This window comes from Anser anser, assembly GCF_964211835.1.
Source record: "Anser anser genome assembly, chromosome: 15".
NCBI classification, from domain to species: domain Eukaryota; kingdom Metazoa; phylum Chordata; class Aves; order Anseriformes; family Anatidae; genus Anser; species Anser anser.
The window spans coordinates 7,736,633-7,759,274 of record NC_139736.1 but is presented as its reverse complement, the minus strand read 5'-3'; the positions used below and the strand labels follow the sequence as shown (position 1 = coordinate 7,759,274).

Sequence of the window (22,642 nt, the reverse complement as noted above, 5' to 3'; positions counted from 1 at the left end):
GGCGGGGAGCCCCCCGATCCTCCCCGCGGGGCCAAAAGCCCGGCCCCTTCCTCGGCCGTAGCTTTCCCGCCCGGCTCTGCCTTCCGGGCTGTATTTACCTCTCTCCGATTTATCGCCCCCCCTCAATTAACGTTTTATTGCTCTATGCTCAAAGAGCGGCCATAAACCGCTGGCCCAGCCCCCGGGCCCGCCCACACGGAGGCGGCCGCGAAGGCGCCGTTGGCTCGGGGTGAAAAGGCCCCGACCCCGGCACCCGGCATGTGGCGGGGTGAGGGACGCCCGGGGCGGCTGCCCAGGACCCCACCGAGGGCCGGGGTCCCCCACTCGCTGCCGCCGCCCGCCATCGAGTTCCCTGAGGAGAGCCCGGAGCCGCGCTTTGACGGTAAGCGGGGCTGGCGGCCGTGAGGGGAGCCCCGGGGGCTGTGGGGAAGGAAGGAGGTTTCCCCGTTTCTCCCCCGTTTTCTGAGGGTGCCGGTGGGGCCCCGGCTCCCTGAGTGAGGAGGAGGTAAAATGGGCGCCTCGCTCCCTTCCCCTCAGCTCTGAGGAAGCGGTGGCCGCGGGGGGTGATGCAAGAGCGGGCAGGGCCGCGACCGCTGCGGGAGCTGGGCCGCCCCCGGGGAGCCTCGTCTTCTCCGGTTACTTTGTTATATAGACACTTATAAAAATTAATTATAATTAGGTTCCTAATTAGCATCTTAACCTTCTCGCTCAGCAGCAGCTCGTGTGCCTTTTTGTGAGCCAGGGTTGTGTTAAAGCTGTGGAAGGCAGGTGGGTATTTGTGTGTTTATTTTTTGGTAACTCGGAATATAATCAGTTCTAAATTCCTTCTTCTGGTTTTCCTTTTCCAGAATCAGATGTGCCAGCAGAACTGCGAGTTGCAAATGGGTCACAGAAGTTTGTAAACTTCACCTCGACCATACAAAACCAGCTGTTGCTTGTGTCGCTGCTGGAGCATCTCTGCCACATGTACACGCACAACCCTGTTCATTCGAGGTGTTTGTTCCGAAGTTAGTAAGAGTAGTGCTTTCTTACTGCCATATATACCTGAATCTTCTGTGGAGGATTACAGTGGAATATCAGTAAAAAGCTGTAGGTCTTGTCCCATGAAGCGACAGGACTAGTACTGAAAAGAGGCTGTATGCCATGAATCAGCTTTGATGGGGGCTGAGGACCTGTGTTGTTTTCAAAAATAGTAAGCAAATGTTGTTGTTGCTGGTACAAGGAACAGACAGTTCTGCTTCAGCTAAATCGTGAGAGCTGCATCACAGGAAGGGTAGCAAGGTAATTTTTTAAAAAGAGACTACACTTAGTGGAAACGTGAAATATGATTTTAAAAACACAGATAAAAGTGGGATTTACCATAAATATTTATCAAGAAATAGCTGTGACGTAGTCTTCACTACATCTGTCAAATTTTGTTCTATGAAAATCAGAGTAAATAGTTTTGGAAGTCTTATTTTCCAGTAGAATCCTTTGACGTAACCCTGGACCTTGCATCTTAGGTGTGAGGTGTCTCTCCTGAAATCTAGCTTTTTGTCATATGGCGTATCTTAGGTGTTTTTGTTTAATTAAACATATGCTTACTGCATTTGAGAAACAATCTAAGCTTTTTTTCCTTATTCTGTGTAATCATAGAAAACAAAAATAGCCATAATATATTGCTTATATTTGAAGCCATTTCTAGCATCCAGTAATAACAGACAACTGTCACTCTTTCATTCTTGAAGTGTGATGTAGATGTTTGGCCCCAGGTCTTACTATATCTTTATCAAAAGCAAAAATACCTGTCAAAAACAAAAGAAGCAAATTCCTTGTTTTAGGAGAGAAACACAGCAACAACAAAAAAGTAACTTTCCATAAGACGTATAGGTTGCCCTGTATGGGTATGGTCAGCCTATACTGATATGCCTGATTTATGATACAAGATAAATTAAGACATTTGAATTTTTAACCTGTGAATGTTAAACCTATATAGGTTAAAACCTATGAAGTTAACCTATAAAGGCTTATGTGGCCTAGACCTATAAAGGTCTAGTAGTAGACTAGACTAAATTGGCCAGCCTGTACCTGTCTGCTTCATGATAGCTCAAGGAAAAGTAAAGAAACGATTGTAAAGATTGGATCTTCACTGTTCTAAAAGCAGAATTTACCTTAGAAAAGTAAAATTGTCCTATACTGGTACCAATATCCACAATAAATTTATCGTAAATGAAGACAACGTATTTCTTAGAAACATTTGGATTAGAGGAAGGGGTGCTGGATTTTAGAGCAGTAGAATCATTATACTTATTTACTTTATGGTATGTTAAATAATGTTTAGGGGGGAAAAAATAATTTTATCTCTATAAAGACATAGACAGACCTATTTTGAAATCCTGTATCTACCTGTTTGATAAAGGATTAGGTTGGCCTATACCTATAGAATTATAGGCTGCCCTATACTGATATGTCATATCTACTCTATCATGTCAAAAATTAAAATAATTTTAAAAGAATTTGTTAAATTGGAGAGGAGGAAGAAAAAATGGATTGTGGAAACACTGAATTCTTACCTGATAGAAGTATTTCACCGTTAACCATATACTTATCTACTTAGTGATATGTTAAATAATTATTAGAAACACTAAACTAAATTATCCAGAAGTTGAGTCTAATCAGAACTTTATTTTGCTGGTTCAGTCACAAGCACCATGAGAGAGACAGTGTTGCCATCTCTGCCCTAGAGTGACCAAGGATCTGTGTGTGTTTTCTAATAACTGACAGCTCTGCCAGTAGGAAGACTTGAAGCATCTTAGAATTACCTTGGTGGGTTTATTGAAGCTAATAAAGGATTGTTGAATACTTGAACTTCTCACCGTCCCCCTTATTGACCCAGGGGCCTTGGGCAAGATGTGGTTATTCCCATGTCCCTGCAGTGACCAGGGATCAGGCACTTTCCAAGGTATGGAGCTGCTTGATTTCCCTGTGTACTTCCATGGCAGATTACATTCCTCCATTGGTATAGTTTAAACTGGTTGCCCAAGTGGGATAAACCCGATTAATAAAAGAAATACATATTGCAGTAATCATTATCTGTTCTGTGGTTTTGGTTGGCATATTCATGTTGGCATGGTTAGATCCCAGCCCCATTCCCCCCCCCCCACTTTCCTGCTGTATGTAACTGTGTCCATAAGGATTGTGTAGCAAAATTCCTGATTCCTTACAGGTTTGCTTTCAGTAAATTTTATGTACATTAAGAGATAATGGGCTGATTTTGAAATATCCATACTAAAGAAACATCTTAGAGAAATCTTACAAGCAAGTTTAAGACCTTGGAACAGAGAATCACAATATGTTAGGGATTGGAAGGGACCTTGAAAGATCATCCAGTCTAATCCCCCTGCCGGAGCAGGAAACTTCTAAATCTTTTTCATAGTGTCTTTACAGCTGCACCCATCTCCAGTATTTGTTAGTTTTCTTTCCGCCACAGCAGTGTTTAACTCAGACTGTGAAATATGCAGTACTTTGTCAGGGGTGATGCTTTACTGCAAGTACATGCACAAATGTGTGAGCTTGTGTGGGAATTAGAAAGTCTTGACAATACCACTTTTTATTATAAACACATCCTCATACTTGTAAACATGCTTTGAATTTCTTTTTACGAAGCAAAATTAGTCTAGAGGTGACAAGTAAGTGAACGGGTGGATGTTTGTATAATTCATCTACTGAGGTGAGAAAGGAGATGCCATGAAAGGCATGGCAAATGACTGCATTATGCAAACGGATTTCCCCCCCAGCAGCTCTAGTTTGGTCTTAATTAGTTTTTATTGCTAAGAGTATGGGAAAGGGCATTAGAATAAGAGCGACTGAATGTTCAGTTTTTCAGATGTGCTATCTTTCAAATAAAGTTTTCTCATTTAAAAAACAAGTGGTTATTGGCAGGCTTCGTTTAATGTGACCTTTCTCTCTGTTCCTCTGTACAGTACTTCGTCAGGCTTTCACAAGAACAGGGTTGCTCTCCCCTTTTGCCTTCTGTGATGAATTTAGTACTGTAAGACTGCAGCATAATAGAGCCATTACTGAACTAATGAAAGCAGCTAATCGACAAGTACTTAATGGGGTAAGCTTTGTTAAATTTGTTTGGCAACCTCTGCATTAAGGAATTAACACATCATTGCATCCAAAGAAGCTTTTGTTTTGGGGTTCTTTTAGTATTGGATTGGATGTTTTCAATAATTATACAAAATGGTATTCCAGTTCTGCCTTTTCTGTGTGGGATGACACATTCTGGATTTACAGGTGCAAAACAATGCTTTTGAAGCCAGCAATATTTCATTCCTTATTAAATCCTAATTCTTTTTAAAAAGTGATTTTTTTTTTTCTTTTAAACACAGGCAAAGTGTTCTAAGTGTTCTATTGCTACAGCTTTTTCTCTTTTTTTTCCAATGATAGACCGGCATCCATTACAACTTCTAACTGTTCCAGTTGTTTGTGTTAACACCCTTGTTTATTATAATGGATTAATATTAATGGTGGGCATAATTTTATATACTGCATAATAGGCTTCAGGCTGAATCAGACTAGTTTGCTTACCTAGCTACTTCAACTAAGCTAGTTAATGTTGTCTTAAGCACATTTTAGAGCCTTCATTTTATCCTGTTTGCCAGCAGAACTTTGAAGGACAATAATCTCTCCAGTAAAGGGATGTTAGCAGATTACTGGTGGGAGAATAATACTTTAATTTGGTGAAGCTCTCTGCAGAATGAAAGGCTATCTGTAACCTCATTTTCTTTTAAGAGCATAGTTTTAGTTACTGTTTTCATTTAGCTGTTTGTGCTGATGGCATGGTAGACCTGTCACTCTGTGGCATGTTTTTATGTTGGATTTTGTTGTTTCACAGGAACTGGATAATGGAGATTCTCATGCAATTGGGTATGTATTCAAAGCATTTAAATGATATTTAACAACACCCTCCCTAAAGTTCTGTGCTTCACTCTTAATTTAATTAATACTGCTTTTCATGTTTCCTCTCTGAAACATGGAAAAAAATTATAATTTTTCCAAACTCTCTCAGAACGATCTGATGGAAATTCCTTTTTCAATACAACCCTCATGGTTAGGGTGGCCATACGAAAACAAATTTTTCAGGAATAAACTTAAATCATTTGAATACTTACATTAACTCGGGGTATGTATGTGTAGCACGTAGGTTCTTCTTACCGTAACTGCCCACGTGCATGCTGTTGCAGTCTCCTGGTTTTCAGTATACAGTATGGCAGTGCCAAAGGATTCTTTTTCTCTTCTTTTCATAATGTAGACAGTATTTTTAGATTGTCTATACCTGTAGCATATATAATACCTTCCTTAAAAGTTTCAATTTAGTTTAATGCAGCCTAACTTTTTTGAATAGGGGAAAAGAAGTTCTCTTGGAAGCACAGACTTCACGATACTTGAATGAATTTGATGAGATTGCAAGACTAGGAAAAGGAGGATATGGTCAAGTATTCAAGGTATTCTTTACCTTCCATTTATAACTTACCACTTTATAGCTAGTTTTTCTTTCAAATTTAGATTTGCTGTTTAATCTTCATATCCCAATGTTCCAGTTGTGGCTGCTTGAAAAGAAAGCAACCTTAATTTGGATGTAAGTTGTTCAACCTAATGTTGAATTGTACTGAACACTTGTAGCATACAGCCAGCCTAAAGCTTCCCATCTGGTATGTGCCATATATAAATGACTGTTGTGGTCTCTCAGATTTATTGAGAACCTGATCAGGCAGTTTTCAGTACCTGTCAGCTTTTTTTTTTTTTTAACTGATGGAAAGGCAGATACAGAGATATGTATTTCAAAAAGATTGGATTAGATGTTTGCAGGCCTGAAATATGGTAAAAGTATAGTATCCTCATCTTAGATAGCTACTTTCTGATACAAGTGAGAGGTTATTCAAATAGAGTGCAGAAACTAATTACTAGAAAATGGTTGGTTCTATAGGATTTAATAACTTATTAATCTAAACACGTTAAGATCTAATTTTGTCATATTACAATTGTTTTCAGGTCAGAAACAAGTTAGATGGTCAGTTCTATGCTATTAAAAAAATCAATATTAAGAAGGCTACAAGAAGAGATTGCATGAAGGTATCATTTATCCTGGTTTGTCTCTGTTCTAACTCTGTGTCTCCTCTAACTGATTTCAATTTAATTTAGTAATGCCGTTAATATTTCTCAAAACATCAAAAATATTAATAGCATTTGTTATACATTTAGTATTGTGTTTCCAAAGACTTGACCCTATCAGTACCTGATAGAAAAAAAGTAATTAAGAGGTGTTTAAGTCCATTAATAGGAGTATATTAACTTGAATTTGGTCATCCCTTCAAAAAAAAATCTTAATTTGTTTTAAAGCTTCCAAATCTCCTCAGTTTTTGTAATAATTTTATCTATTTTTTTTTCTATCAGAAACTATTTTTTTTTGTTACTATTCGGGTTTACTAAGCACTCAGAATAAAGAACACAGACTGTTTCTTCTTGGTCCCGTTAGGTACTACGAGAAGTTAAAGTGCTGGCTGGACTGCAGCATCCTAATATTGTGGGCTATCACACTGCTTGGATGGAACATGTTCAAACTTTATGCCCAAAAGGAAAGTACAGCATATTGTGCAATTCTTGCATCCTATGTATAACCTTTGTACTATTATTTGCAGGAGAGTACTTCTCTGATAAAATTCCCGTGTTTTTTTTTTTTTCCTCCTTAAAACACCAACAAAGCAACTAAAGATGACCACCAGGTCTTTATGTCCCTCTGTGCGCTTCAGTCTTGCTTGTGTTATTTGATGAATAACAAATGATGATAATGATAAATATGGAAGTGTGGAATTACTAGCTTCTCTTCTGGTAGTATTTGAGGAGGATTTTAAAGCTGGGTGAATTTCAGTGGAATGCAATGAAAACCTCTTAGTGCAAAAACTAGTTGAGTTAACAAGGAGAAGAACGAATACTTGGGAATTAACCATTTCAGCTACCGTGAGAAAAGGGGTGAATAGGAGAAAAAAAAAGTTTGTTAGGTAAGAGACTGGAAATACTTTAATGGGAAGGGAAAAAATAAAAACTTATTTTGCTTTCTGCAGGAGAGTTTTTAAATTTGACAAATCGAGTTTCATAGTTCTGCAGTGACAGAGGAATCTGTTTGGTTTTGTTTTTTGTGTGTGGGCATCAGCTATTATCTGTAGCTGTTGAGAATTTTTCTACTTTTATGTTCATTTTACACATTCTTCCCTGGTGACCTTCCTTCCCCCTCTTTTTTTTTGTTTTTTTCCCAGTTTCTCTATTCTCAGCTCTTTCCACACTTTGTCCTTTGGTCCTTTTCAAACCCTAATCTGTTGGTCACTTTTCTTTTTCATTCTCTTCCGGAATGCCTTTAGCAGTTAAATCTTTTGATCCTCTCTTAGTGGGAGGTTTGCTTATCCTCTATATGACCTTATTGCCTTCCAAGTCAGTGGATTGATGCCCAGTCAGCCTTAAGCACTAAAGAAAATGCATAGGAAGTTGATGGTATAGTAAAACAGACAAGAGATTTTAACCGCGATACTGAGAATGTTGAAGGATGCATCTTTAGTGCTAGGAGTACTTTACAAGAATTTAATGTCAATAATGTTAATATATAACTAGATCTACATGTGGGTATTGTGGTTCTTAATGTTTTTCTTTGGCTTACAGGATGGGTATTTCATATTTGCTTTTGAAACCTGTGTGTGCTAAAACAAATTAGTTATTCATATAAATAAGAAATTTTAATGAAAATTATTTCAGGTGTTTTCAAAACAGCAGCAAGGTGATGCAAAAGGTGGTGTCTTATGGAGTTGCTTCTTTAACTGTGTATTATCGTACACATTATAAGCCCTGATTTTGAATTGGCTAAGTTATTAATTAAATCTGGGTGAATGTAAGGAAACACAGTACAACATTTTCAGTGATTGCTTATAACATTTTCCTTTCCTATAAAGAAGAATGAAAAACAAATTACTGAGTTTCCTAGTAGACTAAGATGGCTTTTGCATTAGCAGAGAGAGAGAGAGAGAGAGCTGCAGATAATGAAGTTAAGTTCAGTAAGATGATATAGATTAAATGTTAATTTGCAGTACCCATCTGCATGTTTTGTTTTGTAAAATACCATTTATCTTTTCATCCAATAGATAAGACAATATTGAAGTTGCAGTCGTTATCTTTGGAGCAAGAGAGCGGCAAGTAAGTATTATACATCTCAATAATAACATTAATTTGTCTTTAACAGAAAGACTTTTGTTTTTAAATAACATTAAAACAGTACAGAATTCAGCATGTATTGCACAAGTATTTTTTATTTCCAAATTATAACAAAGAATAAGTATTAGTTATCCTTGTCATTGTTTCTCTTCTGGTTGTATGAGCTGAAGAATGTTGCTGGATTCTCCTGCCTTCCTTGGATCCCTCAATTTCAGAGTGTCTGAGTGTTGAACTGAGCTTCAAGTTTACTTCAAAAGTTCTGTAGTATTCACCAACACTGATTTATACTGTGAAGTCTTATTAGAGCAAAGTGGCCTTTTGTTTCTCAGAAGTATTGATTTGGCCCTTTTCATAAAGAAACAGAGTCCAATGAGGTATCTTATAGCGTAACTTCCTAACTGAGAAGGAATGGATCATCGTACTTCTGCCCAGTAAATGCTGTGACCTAGGACTGTGTGTACCTATGAGCTGTCTGGGTCAGCTGTCAAAAAATCTGTGCTGAGGGAAGGTACAAAAGGCTAGAACCTACAGTGCCAGTTACATAAAGTTTTATGTGGCGAAGCAGATGAACTTTTACTCTGGAATGCAGTTCACAATAAAAAATAAAGTTTTCAGAATGGTGTATCACAAATAGATGGCATAAAATGGTACATATTTTGATTTCCCTCCCTTTATCCTTTTCAGTAATCACTGTCGCATTCAGAGCATGGGAAGTGGTAGTTCAATTATCTTTGCTGACCTTACTTCACAAGAAGAAAAGTCCCGTGACAGTACCTGTCTTAGAAATCTGGATAGTGAATCAGTGCAGAACATGGATGTAAAGAATGATTTTACTAACAGTAGTAGTAAAGAATGTATGAAACCAAATGGATGTGAATTACCCCTAGAAGTACAAGAAGACTCTGTAAGTAATGTTGACAGTGGGTCAACTGATTTTAAAAATCATTCATCACATGGACCTCGTTGTAGTCTGGATCTAGATGTTAGCACTGAAAGTAAGTCCTGCACTGAAGAATGCTCCAAGAACGATGTAGCTCTCTGTGGAGAGTTTGAGGTAAATGCCTTTCTCTTTAGATATACTTAGCTACTGTCTGGTTTAATGATGACTATAAAGTAGAATTTGATAAACATAGAAATGATTTATAATGATAAATTTAAAAAAGAAAATGACTGCTAAAGGAACCAAAATTATAGAAAAGTTTTACTTGTAACTTAAATTTATATCTAAAATAAATTTAGTTTTTATTACTTTTTAGAGAAAATAAGTAAGGAAATACTGGTCCTATGACACTGGCAAAATTATGGACTGTTATTTTTCTGTTAGGTGGAGTATCGTTTGATGCTTCATATACAGATGCAACTGTGTGAACTATCCTTATGGGATTGGATTGTTGACCGTAATAAAAAATACAGTGAGAGAACAGAGGAAACTGCCAGTAAGATTCATCACTGTTTTTAAAATTTACATATCATAAAGCAAATATTTATTTTGTCCTAATTGAAAGTCCATTTACATGATTTAATGTTTTAATTCAGCAGTTTATAATACGGATCTTCTTAATTAGATTATTTATTCACTTCATTTAGTAGCTGCTAGTATTGAACCTTTAATGTTATGTGTTGGTAAAAGAGATTTAAGTTCATGAGTTTTAGACACTCATCAAAGAAGAGTGAATGTATGCCTGAGGCATAGTTGCTACCTGGAGGGATCTGTGCATGGACACTACTACTTGTTTGGAATAGAATTTTTTAATGAGAGAATTTGCTCTTTCTCAGTAAGCTGTTTAAATAATTGAATTTTTACTTTTTGGTAGCAGTCTAGCTGCTACAAAACAGAGCTCCACGCAGGCTAATTTATCTGCTGGGGAAAACATAAATGCATCTACTGTTCCAGACAAGTTAAAACATACGTAAAAGCTTTCAAGTTTGTTCTTAAAGCTAATTGCCATTGGTCTAAAAAAAGCCTAACTTTTAATCTTAGTTAAATCACTACTCAGGTAAATCTGTTGTTCCGTTTAGTCATGGAATGAGGTTTAGCAGCTAACTGTTTTTCCCCATCAGCTGACTTTCCCTAATGTCTCCTGTAATCATAGTCTTTATAGCTTTCATAGGCTTAAGAGATGACTTTTCTCTTCTAGGAATGACAGAATTGCTAGGGCATTGGCCTTGCAAAATGCCATTTTCACAAACTTTCCACAAGTGACAGGAGAGAAAAAGTGAATGTTATAGGTTAGAGATTGAGAAATAGAAACCCAAGAGGGAGACAATGGTGAGTGTTGAAAGTAGCAGCAGACGTTAGATCTGGGTCATTAAAGTAGGAAGTCAATGCAGTTTAATAAAATAATAGTTTGGGAAATGGTAAAAACAATTACATTGTTAAGTCTATGTAGGACAGCAGCAGACGGAGAAGGTTTGGGAATTTCAGAGGGGAGCACAACTGCAGAAGGATCCAAAAAGGAATATTGCAGTTTAATACAGACAGCATACTATCGTGCAAATTGTTATGGTTTTATCTAGAACTGTATTTTACGTTTCAATCTATGAGTTGCATGGAAGTGAAGAGTTCAGGAAAACACAGTAGAAAGAGATTAAAGGAACAAGATTTTTTTTGTGTGAGAGCAGAAAACTCTGAGAGAGAGGGGGAAGTAGTAAGAAAGAAGAGAGGTGGGACTAGAACAAAAGGTGCGCAGTGAAGAGTAATCAGATGTCAGTCATCTCTGATGCTGTGGTCAGGCAGATAACAGTAAGAAAAGTCCATCAGTGTTTCACAGTTCAAGAGATTCTTATGCGTTTTCCTTGATTTTCAAGCTCCGTCATTTATGTTGTAAGGAAGACAATAACCTGTTGTTCTTTTCATTTTCATATACCATTCTGATCCTCTTGGAGAGTGATAAGAATATCATTGTTTTGGTTTTAATTAAGTTCATGGGTCTCTTAATCCAGAACAAGTAAGTACAGTTTTACAAAAGTTGTGATTAATTTATGGAAACCACAACTTCCAGTCATTACTGGGGCCTAGCAGAATTCAAATCGGAGTCAAATATACAAACAGTGGGGATAGTTACTTTCAAGTCTGTGATTGTTAAATTTTTAATCTAATAGTTATGATGGGGTTTGGAAAAATCTTTTCATGCAGATGCATTCATGTCCCCTTCTGAATTTTGAGCTGAGTGACTTTCTACTGTTTCAAAATACCCTCTTAGGAGAACTATGGGAAATTTCATTCTTTAAACTGTGTTCATTCTATTCTTTTTTTTTTTCATAAATAAACTAATTTCAGCAATGCATAGTATCATAAACTAAAATCAGTCAGCAAAATTAGCTGAAATAATACAGATTTAAAATTCTTTTAAGGTCCATACCATCTTGTGGATGTCAACTGGACAATGAAAATTTTTCAGGAGCTATTAGAAGGAGTGTGCTATATCCACAGCATGGGAGTGATGCATCGAGACATTAAAGTAAGTTCACTGAATTATCACTTGAGGTTAAAGAAAATGAAGATAGCTTACATGATGGGAGGATGAAAGCAACTTCATGGTTAATTTGAGAGGACCTGGGCTCTTAAGAATTTAGCTATATTATATATGAAAAATAAATTGTCTCCTCTATACCATTACCATGTTTTCTTTACTATATTTCTCAATTACTTAAAGTAAATTCTGATTAAGCTTTGGAAATGTTTTGTGAAGCCATTGTCTTGTCCTAAACAGGGATGGACAGATTGGTTTTATTTGGTCCTTCCTTAAACAGGGTAGGAGCTAAATTACCTGAAAAGCACTCTTTTAGGTAACTATAAAAATAAGCAAAGACCTTTGAGTTCTCCTCAATTTGCTAACAGCAAATCAGTTAGCTTTTGAAAATAAGTTCAAATTATTGCTTATTTTTTGATAATTTTTCCTCAATTGCAAATAACTGCTGTTTTTCAAAATGGTTGTTATCAAATGTAAGGGACTGAAATTGTAGGTGACTTCAGTGAAGGAATGAAAAGTTTGTTTTCATTCATGTTAAATGTAGTGAAGATCAGACTTAGAAAAATACACTTTGAATGGATTAGAATAGATGTCCATTTTATGTTCCTCTGTAGTTTTTTGGAACTCTAATCATAACAACAGCTTTGACTTGCTGGCTTAAATGTGAAACATAGGTAGAATACATCTTGTCATACACACACACACACACCAGTTTAAACTCATGGAATTGATTAAAAATGATGTGAATGTGTATTCTGTGCTGCTTCCTTCAAAGGTTCTCTGCACCTGAGATGATACCTGTATGAGGAAATTACTGTAAATATTATCGTAGTTATTAACATTCCACATAAGAGAACGTGGAACGACCTAAAAACGACACACAATATTAATCTTCATTCTGGATCAATTTTAATTTTCTATGGGCTGTTTCTGGGTTAACAGTTTTTCAGTTTGCTTTCCTGTTTAGCGTCGTCATGGCTGTATTTTCCAAACTCCTGGTAGCTGTATAAAGAATTCCATACAGTTACTGGAAGCCTATTTTTGAGCCAATGCTTGTTGTTTTCGCCATACATTCTTCTAACAGTGATTTTGCAGATATCCTGCAGGGACAGTAACTTCTGTGATAATGTTAAAAGGAAGTCTTTAAGTGCTTGGAATTCTGGGAACAGAAGTCCAGTGGGTAGTTGTCCTTGATTATCTGTTAACTTCAATGGATAGGAGAATCCCAGCAACTTGTTCAACAGTGCTGTATCTTTCAAATTTGGTCTGCGCTGAAGAAATGAGAAGAGTGGAGATTGTCCATCTCTTGTTAAAATATTCATGTCTGCCTTATACTCTAACAGGAGATCAACTATTTCCTTTCTGCCACCTGAGCAGGCCTCGTGAATAGCTGTTCGTCCTTCACGATCTTCGATATTTACGCTGGCTCCGTTACTTAACAGTAAATGGATGCAATCTGTGTTGACACCTAAAATTCTGCTTGCTTTAGATGATGCTGCACACACTGCAATGTGAAGGGCAGTTCTCCCACAAGTTGGAATAGCAGAATTAATATTTGCTCCACGTGCGATTAAAGCTGCTATTTCCTCAGTGTTTAGTGATCCTGCAGCTATGTGAAGAGGTGTCCAGTCAGACTTGGCAGTGTCCTTTATGTTGAGACAATACTCAAAAAGAATGCGTATAGGTGGAAAGGCCTCATCAGACTGCTGGCCTGAATGTAGCAGATGGTCATATTTGTAATTACTCATTTCAGGATCTGTCTGGTACATTACAGTGTGCAAGATACAGAGACACTTTTCTGTAATATGCTGTCAAGTTTGCTGATCTCTCTGAAATTTGCCTGAAGTGGATGTCCCAGCTCTATAAGTACTAGGCAAATTTAGTACGAGATGAAGTGCTGTGTAGCCTCTTGTTATTTCTGCAATACAAAACACAGTTTCAGTTTTTTTTTAATTTAAAATACTTTTGGACTGGTAGGGCAGAGCATTGTAACAGGTTGCAAAACGTTAGTTGTCAGAACACATTTTATGGGTTGCTATGACCTAACAGAAGTTAGGTCATTAGCAACCTAACAGAAGTTAGGTCATTAATTCATTTTTGCTAACCACAGCTTCTGTGTGCCCAGCAGGAATGCATAAAATGATGTTATGCCTTGAGTTCCTCTATTTCCCAGTTTTATAGGATGATAAATGAGTCATCATAGTTCAGCTTCAGGTCACTGAAGCTCATAGGAGAAGCATAAGCAGGCAGAACCATCATGTCTGTGATACAGTGCTTGGGCTTCAGGACGTGTGGATTACAGCTTGTTATAGGTCAGTTCTGTCGTCAGATTTGGGTTGTAAATCAACAAAATTTAGCAGCTTCTTGGACAGATTTGCTATAGATGTCTTCATCAGCTAGTTCTTCTTGCCTCTTCTCTATTTTCAGCTTAGAAAATGTTATTTAAAAATCTATTGTAACGAGGCAGTTTTCAGCATAAGAAGTGTATTCAACAATGATATGACTCTGAGTCAACAGATACTACCTCTGGTTATAGTTTGTGTTTATATTAATTACTGAGTAGTGTTTCCTACTCACTTTTTCCATTCCATGCATGATTTAATAGATCTGTTTTAAACCTGACAGTTTGTCTTGTGCTTTATATTTAGTGATTCCTTGAATGGAAGCCATTCCAAATTTTCAGCATTCATGTGAACCATCTCTGCACATTTTTCCAGCTCTATGGGCTTTTTGAGATGGGAGGCTCAGAACTGTAGACGGTATTGAAGATGGTAGCGTATTAATTCATATAGTATCATATGATGTTTTCTTCTTTATATCCCCCCTTAGTTGGTAATGTACAATTTGCTTTATAGAATGATGATGAACATCAATTTGCCATTTTTGGAGTTGTCTGTTACCACTCTTGAGCGGTAACAGTCAGCTCAGAGACAGTTGTTGCCCATATAAAATTGGGATTGCTTTTCCTTTCATTTACATTTTAATTTTAATGCTTATTTGCACTGAATTCCTTTCGTCACTGTACTCCCTGCCTGTTAAGAATCGCAAGATCCTTCTACAGTTCTTTGCATTCAGACCTCATCGTTATTTCATTGAATAATACAGTACAGCTGGTAAACTTTGTCATCTCACCACTCACCCTCCTTTTTCTGAATCATTTACAAGTATGTTGTTCAGCATAGCTCCCAGCACAAATTCATAAAAAAAAAAATCAGTTGATATCCTTCACCTTGAAAGCTGACTATTTATTGTTTCTTTTAAGTCTTTAAACTAGTTACTTATCTGGGGGGACCTTCCCTCTAACTTCACTACAGTTGAGTTCAGCGAGGGTCTGGACAAATATCTTTTTGAAATTAATATAAATGAGTTCAACTGGATTGCTGGTAACTAGAGGCCCACTGACTCCTTCAAAGAAATGTGAGATGTGGAAGGCCCCTGTTGTGATGTGTTGGAGATCCATTTTCCCCAAAGTAATACTTGTGCCTGCAAGTCCTGTGACTTCAATTTTACTAAGATTTAGGAGTCTGTTTTCATTAGAAGCCACAACCATCAAATGTTTTTTAATGATTTTTTTCATTAGGAAAAAAACAGTGGGATTTCTTAAATCTACAAGATTATTTAAACATAAATTATAATCCCGATCAAATGGTTACCTGGAGGGAGAGCAGGTCTATGAGTTAAGGGTCCTCCCCAAGCAGTCACTGTTTCGCTGTCAGAGTGATCAGATAGTAAAGCTTTAAGCGTTGTCATCTTCCATTATTACTTCATATAGCTCTTCACAGCATTTCCTCTGTCCCCAGGAGAACGCAGCAAACGTAGAGAGTGGCCAGTCTCTCTACTGTCTCTCTTGATCATATTGTTTGTAGACAAGGGACTTGTAGTTTTTGTAATGAAAATCCATAGTTGGAAATAAAAGATTTGGAATCCATCACTTAAGCAGTGTCATTGTTTGTGATGTTGTGGGATGTCTGGTTCGAGAGTAGCTTTGAAGTAACCTTATTATTCAGTGTAACCTTTTAAACGCACTATAAAAGCAGTGAAAGGTTAAGAATGGAAAAAGTCTTCTGTTCCATTTGCTTTCTTGCCAGTGTTCATTTTATTTAGTAGGAAAAAAATCTGTACTAAGCAACACTGTTTTCATTTATCATAGAAGTGTACCTAAGTTCAGAAATTCTGTGCTGCAGAGACTAAGTAAAAACTTTTATTTGATATTACGTTTTCTTTCATGTGGCAAGTATTTCTTTTTCCTAGACACATAGCACTAACATGTCTGCTTAGTGCTTATACAGCCAAAACACACAGATAAAACTATTTCAGTTTTTCCAGTCAGCATTCCCTACTTAGCAGCCTCTCAGCACTTACTTTCTTAGCAACTTTCCTGGAACAAAGTAGCATGTTGCAGCTGTGCTTGTCATACAGAAAAGTACATCTGTTTCATGCTATGCCTAGCCCAAAGATCTCAGTCCTTCCTGCTGCGTTAGTTGGTCTAATTTGCTGTGCATTCTTGCCTGTTAAGATTACTGTTCTGCAAATTTCCATTTCTTGACGAGAAGAAAAAAGTACTTTGTCTTTTCACTAAATCTTTGTTTTTCCAGTTTTGCTTTCTTTACTTTTCCCTAGGTCCTTCATGTGTGGTCTTTCTGTCCAACCAGTGCTTGTTAACACATAATTTGATAGTCTATTTTTTTCTCTCACTAACAGAAGTTATTAAATAATCATTATCCCTCTGAATGGATGTTACAGATTTTGAAACAGCTGAATACATTGTAATCCTATGTATAGGTTTGTGTAAGACTTCATACTGTCTCATTTTATAGCCCAGAAATATCTTTCTACATGGATCAGATCATTGTGTTAAAATAGGAGATTTTGGATTAGCATGCAAAGACCTTCTTTCGGATGATGCAGATAGGATGATGAAGATTCACACAGAAAGGATAAATGGTAAGAGCAGAAATCTTTTTAGGTTTCAGTATTTAAGTTTATGTCATATTAAAAACATTAATACTAAATTCTTAAATGAAATGGTAACCCTGAGTTAAGTCTGAACTGACTTTTTAAAGGCCTGACGCATACTTCAGGTGTGGGGACTTGCCTCTATGCCTCACCAGAACAACTGCAGGGATCTGACTATGATTTCAAGGTAGGGATTTTTTTTTTTCTATGAAGCCAATTAAATGCTGTTAAATATTACCTAATTAAGCACTGATATTCAGATTGTCTGATGTTACACCTTGTGTCTATCTGTGGAACCTGAAATGTAATTTTTCAAAAATTATGTATTTAATTTTAATAGCACCATTTATCTGAAAAGAGCCTTACGGTGAAATTACTGATTTCTGTAAGGTGTACTTAGAATTGGATTATAGGAATAAAACAAGCCCCTCACCTATGCATCATAGCTGGTAAATCTCTCTTCTCATTTTCTTGCTGAAACAAATTTCAACTAAGCTGCTAAATGCAAAATTTGCATTTCTAGGTTCATCTTGAAGAATCTGTATAGATTTGAATTTGAGTTGCTTTAGTAGTGCCATGTAACTTTATAACAAAACCTTTTCATATTGTGAAACTTAGCAGAAATCTAGTAAGTCATTTAAAATAAGGATTATCCCAGACCTTTTTCCTCATCCCTTTTCCAGTCAGACATGTATAGCTTGGGTGTTATCCTGCTAGAACTCTTCCAGCCGTTTGGAACAGAAATGGAAAGAGCAGAAGTTCTTACACACTTGAGGAATGGCCACATTCCTCATACCTTCTACAAAAAATGGCCTGTTCAAGCCAAGTATGTTAAGCTTCTCACCAGTCAGCTATCTACAGAAAGACCAACTGCCGCTCAGCTTCGTGAAAGTGAATTATTTCATACCACAGAACATGTAAGTTATGCCAATAACCTCAGCCTTTGCAGGATAAAGGAATATAGAAAGAAAAGTGCTTTATAATGATCCCCTTAGTTTCTCTGCCTCTACTGTGCCTGTATATTTATTTTTCAAATAACTTAAGAGGACTGTGTGATTGATTTTTTTTATTTTTTTTTCCCCCTGACAGTATTTAGGCCCCTGTTTCTGGTCTCTTAAAGTAGACAAGTGGTCATTAGGCATATGTAATTTAATTAAGACTGGACACTTCATTTACATACCACTTGAGGTAAATGTCATAAGAGTTTTTGAAGCTTTCTGTCAACTCTGCAGAATCTTTATTTTCCCTTTCCTTGAGCCAGTTTTTTTCAATTTGTAATATCAAATACCCTAATACCTCTGGTGCTGCAGAATGAATCTTGTTCACAATCCAGTACAGACACAAATAAATTAGTAAGGCTTTATGCTTGCCTGTATATAAATGAAATAAACTCTTAATTTCAGGTTATTTATAATCTACAGCAGAAGTTGAGACAGCAAGAGGAAGAAATAGAAAAATTGAAAGAGAAATTAAGACGCCTTTCTAATGAACAAGATGAACATATGAGCCTAGGTTCTCCAGTTTAAGTACAGGAAGAACAAAACTATTGTATATTAAATTGTATAAAACTTTTTTTACATAAAGTATTTCAATGCATTTTGATTGTCTTGTCTGTTCTTTAAAGGCCTTAATTGTTTTGCTAAGGGAAATTTTCCATCAACAGAAAGGATTCCAAGTTAACCAGTACTGAGGCTTCTGGGTTGCAGCAAAAGAATAACTAAAAATGCAAAATAACAGCTTGTAGTTGTAGAGGACAACTTCAGGTAACTCTCATTCATTAAACAAAGATGCTTGTTACACATTGGTTACCAAAAAGGAAGATCACACACAAAAGGTAGCTGTAATCTTTTATTGATTTTAGAATTCTGTCCAACTGTAGAAATTGACTATATCTCAGAAAGGACTCAAACCACTACACTAGCCATGAGGTGGAAAAAGATTAAAATTATACCATTATGAAGAGTACAGCCTTACTTTAGTAACTTAATAACAGAGCTGAAAGGTGCCAAGTTTTCACAGGACTTCATCCACTTTTGCACGTTGGCTGGTGCAGCATTTGTAGTACCTGTCTGCTGAAGTGCACACCATGCGACAATGTCTGCCACAGTGAGTTCGTTTCCCACCAACCACGGTGTCTTGCCCAGGGCAGCATTCATAGATCGTAAGACTGCTCCTCTCTCTTTACTGCTCCCTTCTTTTAGCTGGAAGATGGCGGTATCAACCCAGCTGTCAATCAGAGTTGAAGTAACTGCATTGTACTTCTGGCCAAAAAGGGAAAAGAGAAATCTAGCAATGTTCCCCTCTCCTTCAATTGGGCACATCGTTTGAATGCTAAACTTCATCTGAGGCTTTGGAACTGAAATCAAGAGAAGAAAAGCGATTACCGCATGGTAGAGAAGCTAAATAAACTGGTAATTTAAAATTTATTTCATTTGTGATGGCAGCCCACTGTTAACTTTGACTTTTAGTTTTCTTAGTCTAAATACTTAAACTAATGCAACAACTTAGCATAAAATTAAAAAAAAGCTCACACTGGACTGAAATTTGCAAAATCTTTCACTTAATTTATATTCTAATAAATCACTTACAGAAACTGTACCCACAGGATTTTTGCATAGAGGTGTTTTTCAAATAACTACCTGTTAAATACCATTTGTATTTTAATAGCAGTAATTCAGTTTTCCCGCTCTGTTCCCATCACTACATACAGCTATGAAAATTAAAGTCCATACTTGCAAGAAGTGCAAAAAGTGTTACCTGCACTATGTGTCTATCACGTGTCAGCAAAAAGACACCAAAACATTTGTGCTATAGAACAGGTTTCATTTTCTGACCTATTGTTAAGTATTCATCTGTAAGATAACTTATTCTTACCATCCTTCCAGATGAGAGTAAAGCCCAACTGATACTCATGGCGTGGCTGCTTCTTAGTTGGCTCTCCAAAGCATTTCAAGAGGCTTTCTGGCACGCTTTTCACTGATGAATGTGTGTGAACAGCTGATAATATTTTATAGTGCTCACAAAGCAGACTGTGTAGTATTAATAATGACAATGGAGGTAGAGAAGGATTTGCATTGATTACGATATCTTTCAGGGCACCATAATCCTGAATGGAAAGCAAAATAATCAGCAGATAAGACATTTTCCCGATAAGACTTTGAAGTACTGGGTTTTTCATTTGACACCAGGATGTACAAAGCCATGCACGTGTGTCTAAAATTCTACGGATATTCAAACAATTCAAGTTTTCACACTTAAGGTTTAATTAAAATTAAACATCTTTCTCCTTCAATAGTAATACAATTTAAGAATATGATCGAGGTAAACTCTAGTCCAACCTGAAGTCAAAATTTCCAGTTAGTAACAAACAAGAAACCAACTGTTGTGATTTCCAGATTAGCCATTCCAGCTTGGGTTGGTATCTAAATGAGAATATATGTGTTTTTATGTTTATAAAGACTTACAGCTTTAATTTGTATGCCCAAAATAAATTGGTAGTTGTAGATTATTCCTAAGAATGTCTTGTAAATTGAGTTCTAAGTGTTTCAAGTTTTAACGCCTCCCTGCCACCCCTGAAGAAATGAGGCCAAAGAAAATACCCATCCTTGTATATGCTGAATGAAACTTACCTTTCCAAGCATTAGATCTAAATCTGCTCCATTTGTTGTCAAAGTAGAACATTCATCAGTCTGAATTACGTTAGTTACATCAAAGTCAGCATCAGGAGTTTGTATCATCTTTGAGAGACCATCGACGGCACTCTTCAGCTCATACAAGCGTTTGAGAATCTCCTCCTGGCGGGACTCAAGTGCTTGAAGTGATGGGTCAACCTCTTCCTATAATAGGAGAAAAAGAAAATCACAGAAACGTTCAATCAGCTCAGCGTCTAAGTAGTTCACAGCTTACTTGACAGTAGATTCTGAAAAACTTTAAACACCTTATTCAAAGCATAACCCTACATCATGGCATATTAAGCTCCTATGTCTACTAGTTGCCTCTCCAATCTGCACGAATGTGGTGAGATGGGTTATATCTTCTTTAAACACATCGGTGAAATCTGTTTAATGTATTTTTTTAAACTGTTAGCTACAGTGAACCAAAATCTAGTAAAAGTCAGACCACAACCATGGAACTACAGACACTTACGGTTAGCAGCGATGAACTGAAAAGCCAAAATTTGCTTGTCAGGATTTCCTTCAGCCTAGCTGAGTAAACCAATGAAGATTGTGTTGAGGCTGCCAAACAAGGACGCTTCCTGTCAGTTCACATGGCCAGTTCCATGGCTAAGCCAAGGAAAGCTGCAGGTTCAGATGGGTGGTACCTTGTATGAGATTGCTCTTTGTTTCAGAGAGCATAACCTTATGAGGAAAATAATGAAAAACCCAAACCCATGGACTTTGTTATATCTTAATCCCAACGCATCTTTCTGTTATCTCAGTTTCTGCCTAGAAGTCTCCCATCTTACAATATGACCTCTTTAAAAGACAAAGAATACATTTCCGTGGGAGGCTTTAAGTCTATAGCCCTACATTACTGTTAAGAAAAACCTGTATGTAGATAATCAATTTCTAAGCCTCCTGAATACAGCCATTAAAGAAGCCCAACCTATCGACCAGACTTCATCTTTCAGGCTAATGGATAAAGAGATAAGAAGCAAGGTATCTAAGCAGGATCACACCACCAGCTTACACACTATTCTCATAGAGAATATGCTGAGCCACTTCTTTAAGCGAATGGTTTTTGGCAAGTACATAATTATACGAGACAAACCCCAGTCTCGGAGGAGGCTGGTGGTTAGCCCGTGGCTGTTGCAATGCTAAGCATGCTAGTGAGGGTGCCTGTTAAGATCTGCCCCCCGAGCTTAATCCTCTTCAGGGCTCCCACTGGTGAGCTGTGTGCTTTGAAAGACACGGTGCTGTCGGGCTGAGCTGGACCATGGGTGCTGGGGAATTCATGGCGCTCCTGACACAGCTGAGGGGATGGAGCCAAGCAGATTAACGAAGCGTTTGGCGTTTCATTGCAACTGTTCAGGACTCGCAGGGGGCTTATAATAAAAGATGAAGAACAACTCTTTGCTCAATCAGATACTGACAGGATGAGGGGGAATGGCTTTAAACTAAAAGAGGGGAGAGTTAGATGAGAAGTTAGGAGGCAATTCTTCACTCAGAGGGTGGCGAGGCCCTGGCACAGGCTGCCCAGAGAGGCTGCGGCTGCCCCATCCCTGAGGGTGTTCCCGGCCAGGCTGGGCGAGGCCCTGGGCGCCCTGACCCGGTGGGCGGTGTCCCTAGCGGCGGGGAGCTGGGCGGTCGCCGAGGTCCCTCCCCAGCCGTGCCGCTCCCCGGCTCCGTGACTCGGCTGCCGGAGGGAGCAGGGACGGGCACCACAGAGGGGCCTCAGCCCCGCCCGGCCGCTTAGAACCGGCCCGACCAGCCCCAGAGAAAAAAAATAATAATAAAATAAATAAAAGGATAAATAAAAAAAAAAGCCCAGAAAAAGAGAGAATGACCCCCAAAAAGAGAAAGACCCAAAGAGAGCCGGAGCCGAGGCGCAGCCCGCGAGAGCCCCGTGGGGCCGCGCCCGAGCCGCGCGTGAGGGGAGCCCGGCGGCGGGGCCGCTCCTACCTGGGGGGGCTGCGCGGCGCTGGGGCGGTGCAGGCAGGGCAGGCGGTACATGCAGCTCGGCAGCTCCTCGGCCCGCAGCGCGCCGGGCGGCCCGTGCAGCGGCTTCACCTTGTACATCGGCATGGCGCCCTCGCACCGCACAGCGCCGCGCCGCGCGGCACCGCCCACCCGCCGCGCCCATTGGGCAGGGCTCCGTACTGACTGGCCCGCCGCCCAATGACGGCTGGAGGGCGCCGCGCTCGTTCCTCTCGCCTTCTTTCTATTGGCTGGCGGGAGGGGGGAGCCACCGAGTCCGTCAGCGAGCCGCCGCAGGGAGAACGGCGCCGGGTGCGATTGGGCAGTCCTGTCGGC

General features: G+C 38.4%; 3 protein-coding genes across 7 annotated transcripts; 1 reads left to right on the top strand and 2 right to left on the bottom strand.

Moving 5' to 3' along the window:
• Nucleotides 1–241: 241 nt before the first annotated feature.
• EIF2AK1 (eukaryotic translation initiation factor 2 alpha kinase 1) lies at nt 242–18,266 on the top strand. Of its 5 annotated transcripts, none has more exons than XM_083800365.1 (16): nt 242–382; nt 716–768; nt 849–1,007; nt 3,963–4,099; nt 4,880–4,911; nt 5,390–5,489; nt 6,037–6,117; nt 6,521–6,620; nt 8,172–8,223; nt 8,926–9,295; nt 9,566–9,677; nt 11,596–11,702; nt 16,532–16,658; nt 16,778–16,857; nt 17,354–17,587; nt 18,074–18,266. In XM_083800365.1, the coding sequence occupies exons 3-16, from the start codon at nt 965–967 to the stop codon at nt 18,194–18,196; spliced, it is 1,698 nt and encodes a 565-aa protein (XP_083656491.1). In that variant the 5' UTR covers nt 242–382; nt 716–768; nt 849–964; the 3' UTR covers nt 18,197–18,266. The 5 variants fall into 5 exon arrangements, with proteins under 5 accessions (XP_083656491.1, XP_083656490.1, XP_083656488.1 ...); XM_083800364.1 differs by having other exon boundaries at nt 243–382; nt 713–768; XM_083800362.1 differs by lacking the exon at nt 716–768 and having other exon boundaries at nt 248–382.
• On the bottom strand, nt 11,709–16,525 carry ANKRD61 (ankyrin repeat domain 61). The gene has a single exon (XM_083800397.1). The coding sequence runs from the start codon at nt 13,481–13,483 to the stop codon at nt 12,650–12,652; it is 834 nt and encodes a 277-aa protein (XP_083656523.1). The 5' UTR covers nt 13,484–16,525; the 3' UTR covers nt 11,709–12,649.
• A 238-nt stretch (nt 18,267–18,504) lies between the features above and the next one.
• On the bottom strand, nt 18,505–22,510 carry AIMP2 (aminoacyl tRNA synthetase complex interacting multifunctional protein 2). Its single transcript, XM_083800395.1, has 4 exons — nt 22,292–22,510; nt 20,300–20,506; nt 19,545–19,776; nt 18,505–19,026 (listed from the first exon to the last, which is right to left on the bottom strand). The coding sequence occupies exons 1-4, from the start codon at nt 22,412–22,414 to the stop codon at nt 18,641–18,643; spliced, it is 948 nt and encodes a 315-aa protein (XP_083656521.1). The 5' UTR covers nt 22,415–22,510; the 3' UTR covers nt 18,505–18,640.
• Nucleotides 22,511–22,642: the final 132 nt, after the last annotated feature.

Bases quoted from the DNA above. Each gene is read 5' to 3' on its own strand.
- EIF2AK1 (XM_083800362.1), top strand. From the start codon at position 259: ATGTGGCGGGGTGAGGGACGCCCGGGGCGGCTGCCCAGGACCCCACCG. The intron at 6,621-8,171 runs GAAAGTACAGCA...TTCATCCAATAG, and splicing joins TCAAACTTTATGCCCAAAAG to ATAAGACAATATTGAAGTTG. The intron at 9,296-9,565 runs GTAAATGCCTTT...TTTTTCTGTTAG, and splicing joins CTCTCTGTGGAGAGTTTGAG to GTGGAGTATCGTTTGATGCT.
- ANKRD61 (XM_083800397.1), bottom strand. From the start codon at position 13,483: ATGTACCAGACAGATCCTGAAATGAGTAATTACAAATATGACCATCTG.
- AIMP2 (XM_083800395.1), bottom strand. From the start codon at position 22,414: ATGCCGATGTACAAGGTGAAGCCGCTGCACGGGCCGCCCGGCGCGCTG. The intron at 20,507-22,291 runs GTAGGAGCGGCC...CTCCTATTATAG, and splicing joins GCGCCGCGCAGCCCCCCCAG to GAAGAGGTTGACCCATCACT. The intron at 19,027-19,544 runs GTAAGAATAAGT...TCTTGATTTCAG, and splicing joins TACTCTCATCTGGAAGGATG to TTCCAAAGCCTCAGATGAAG.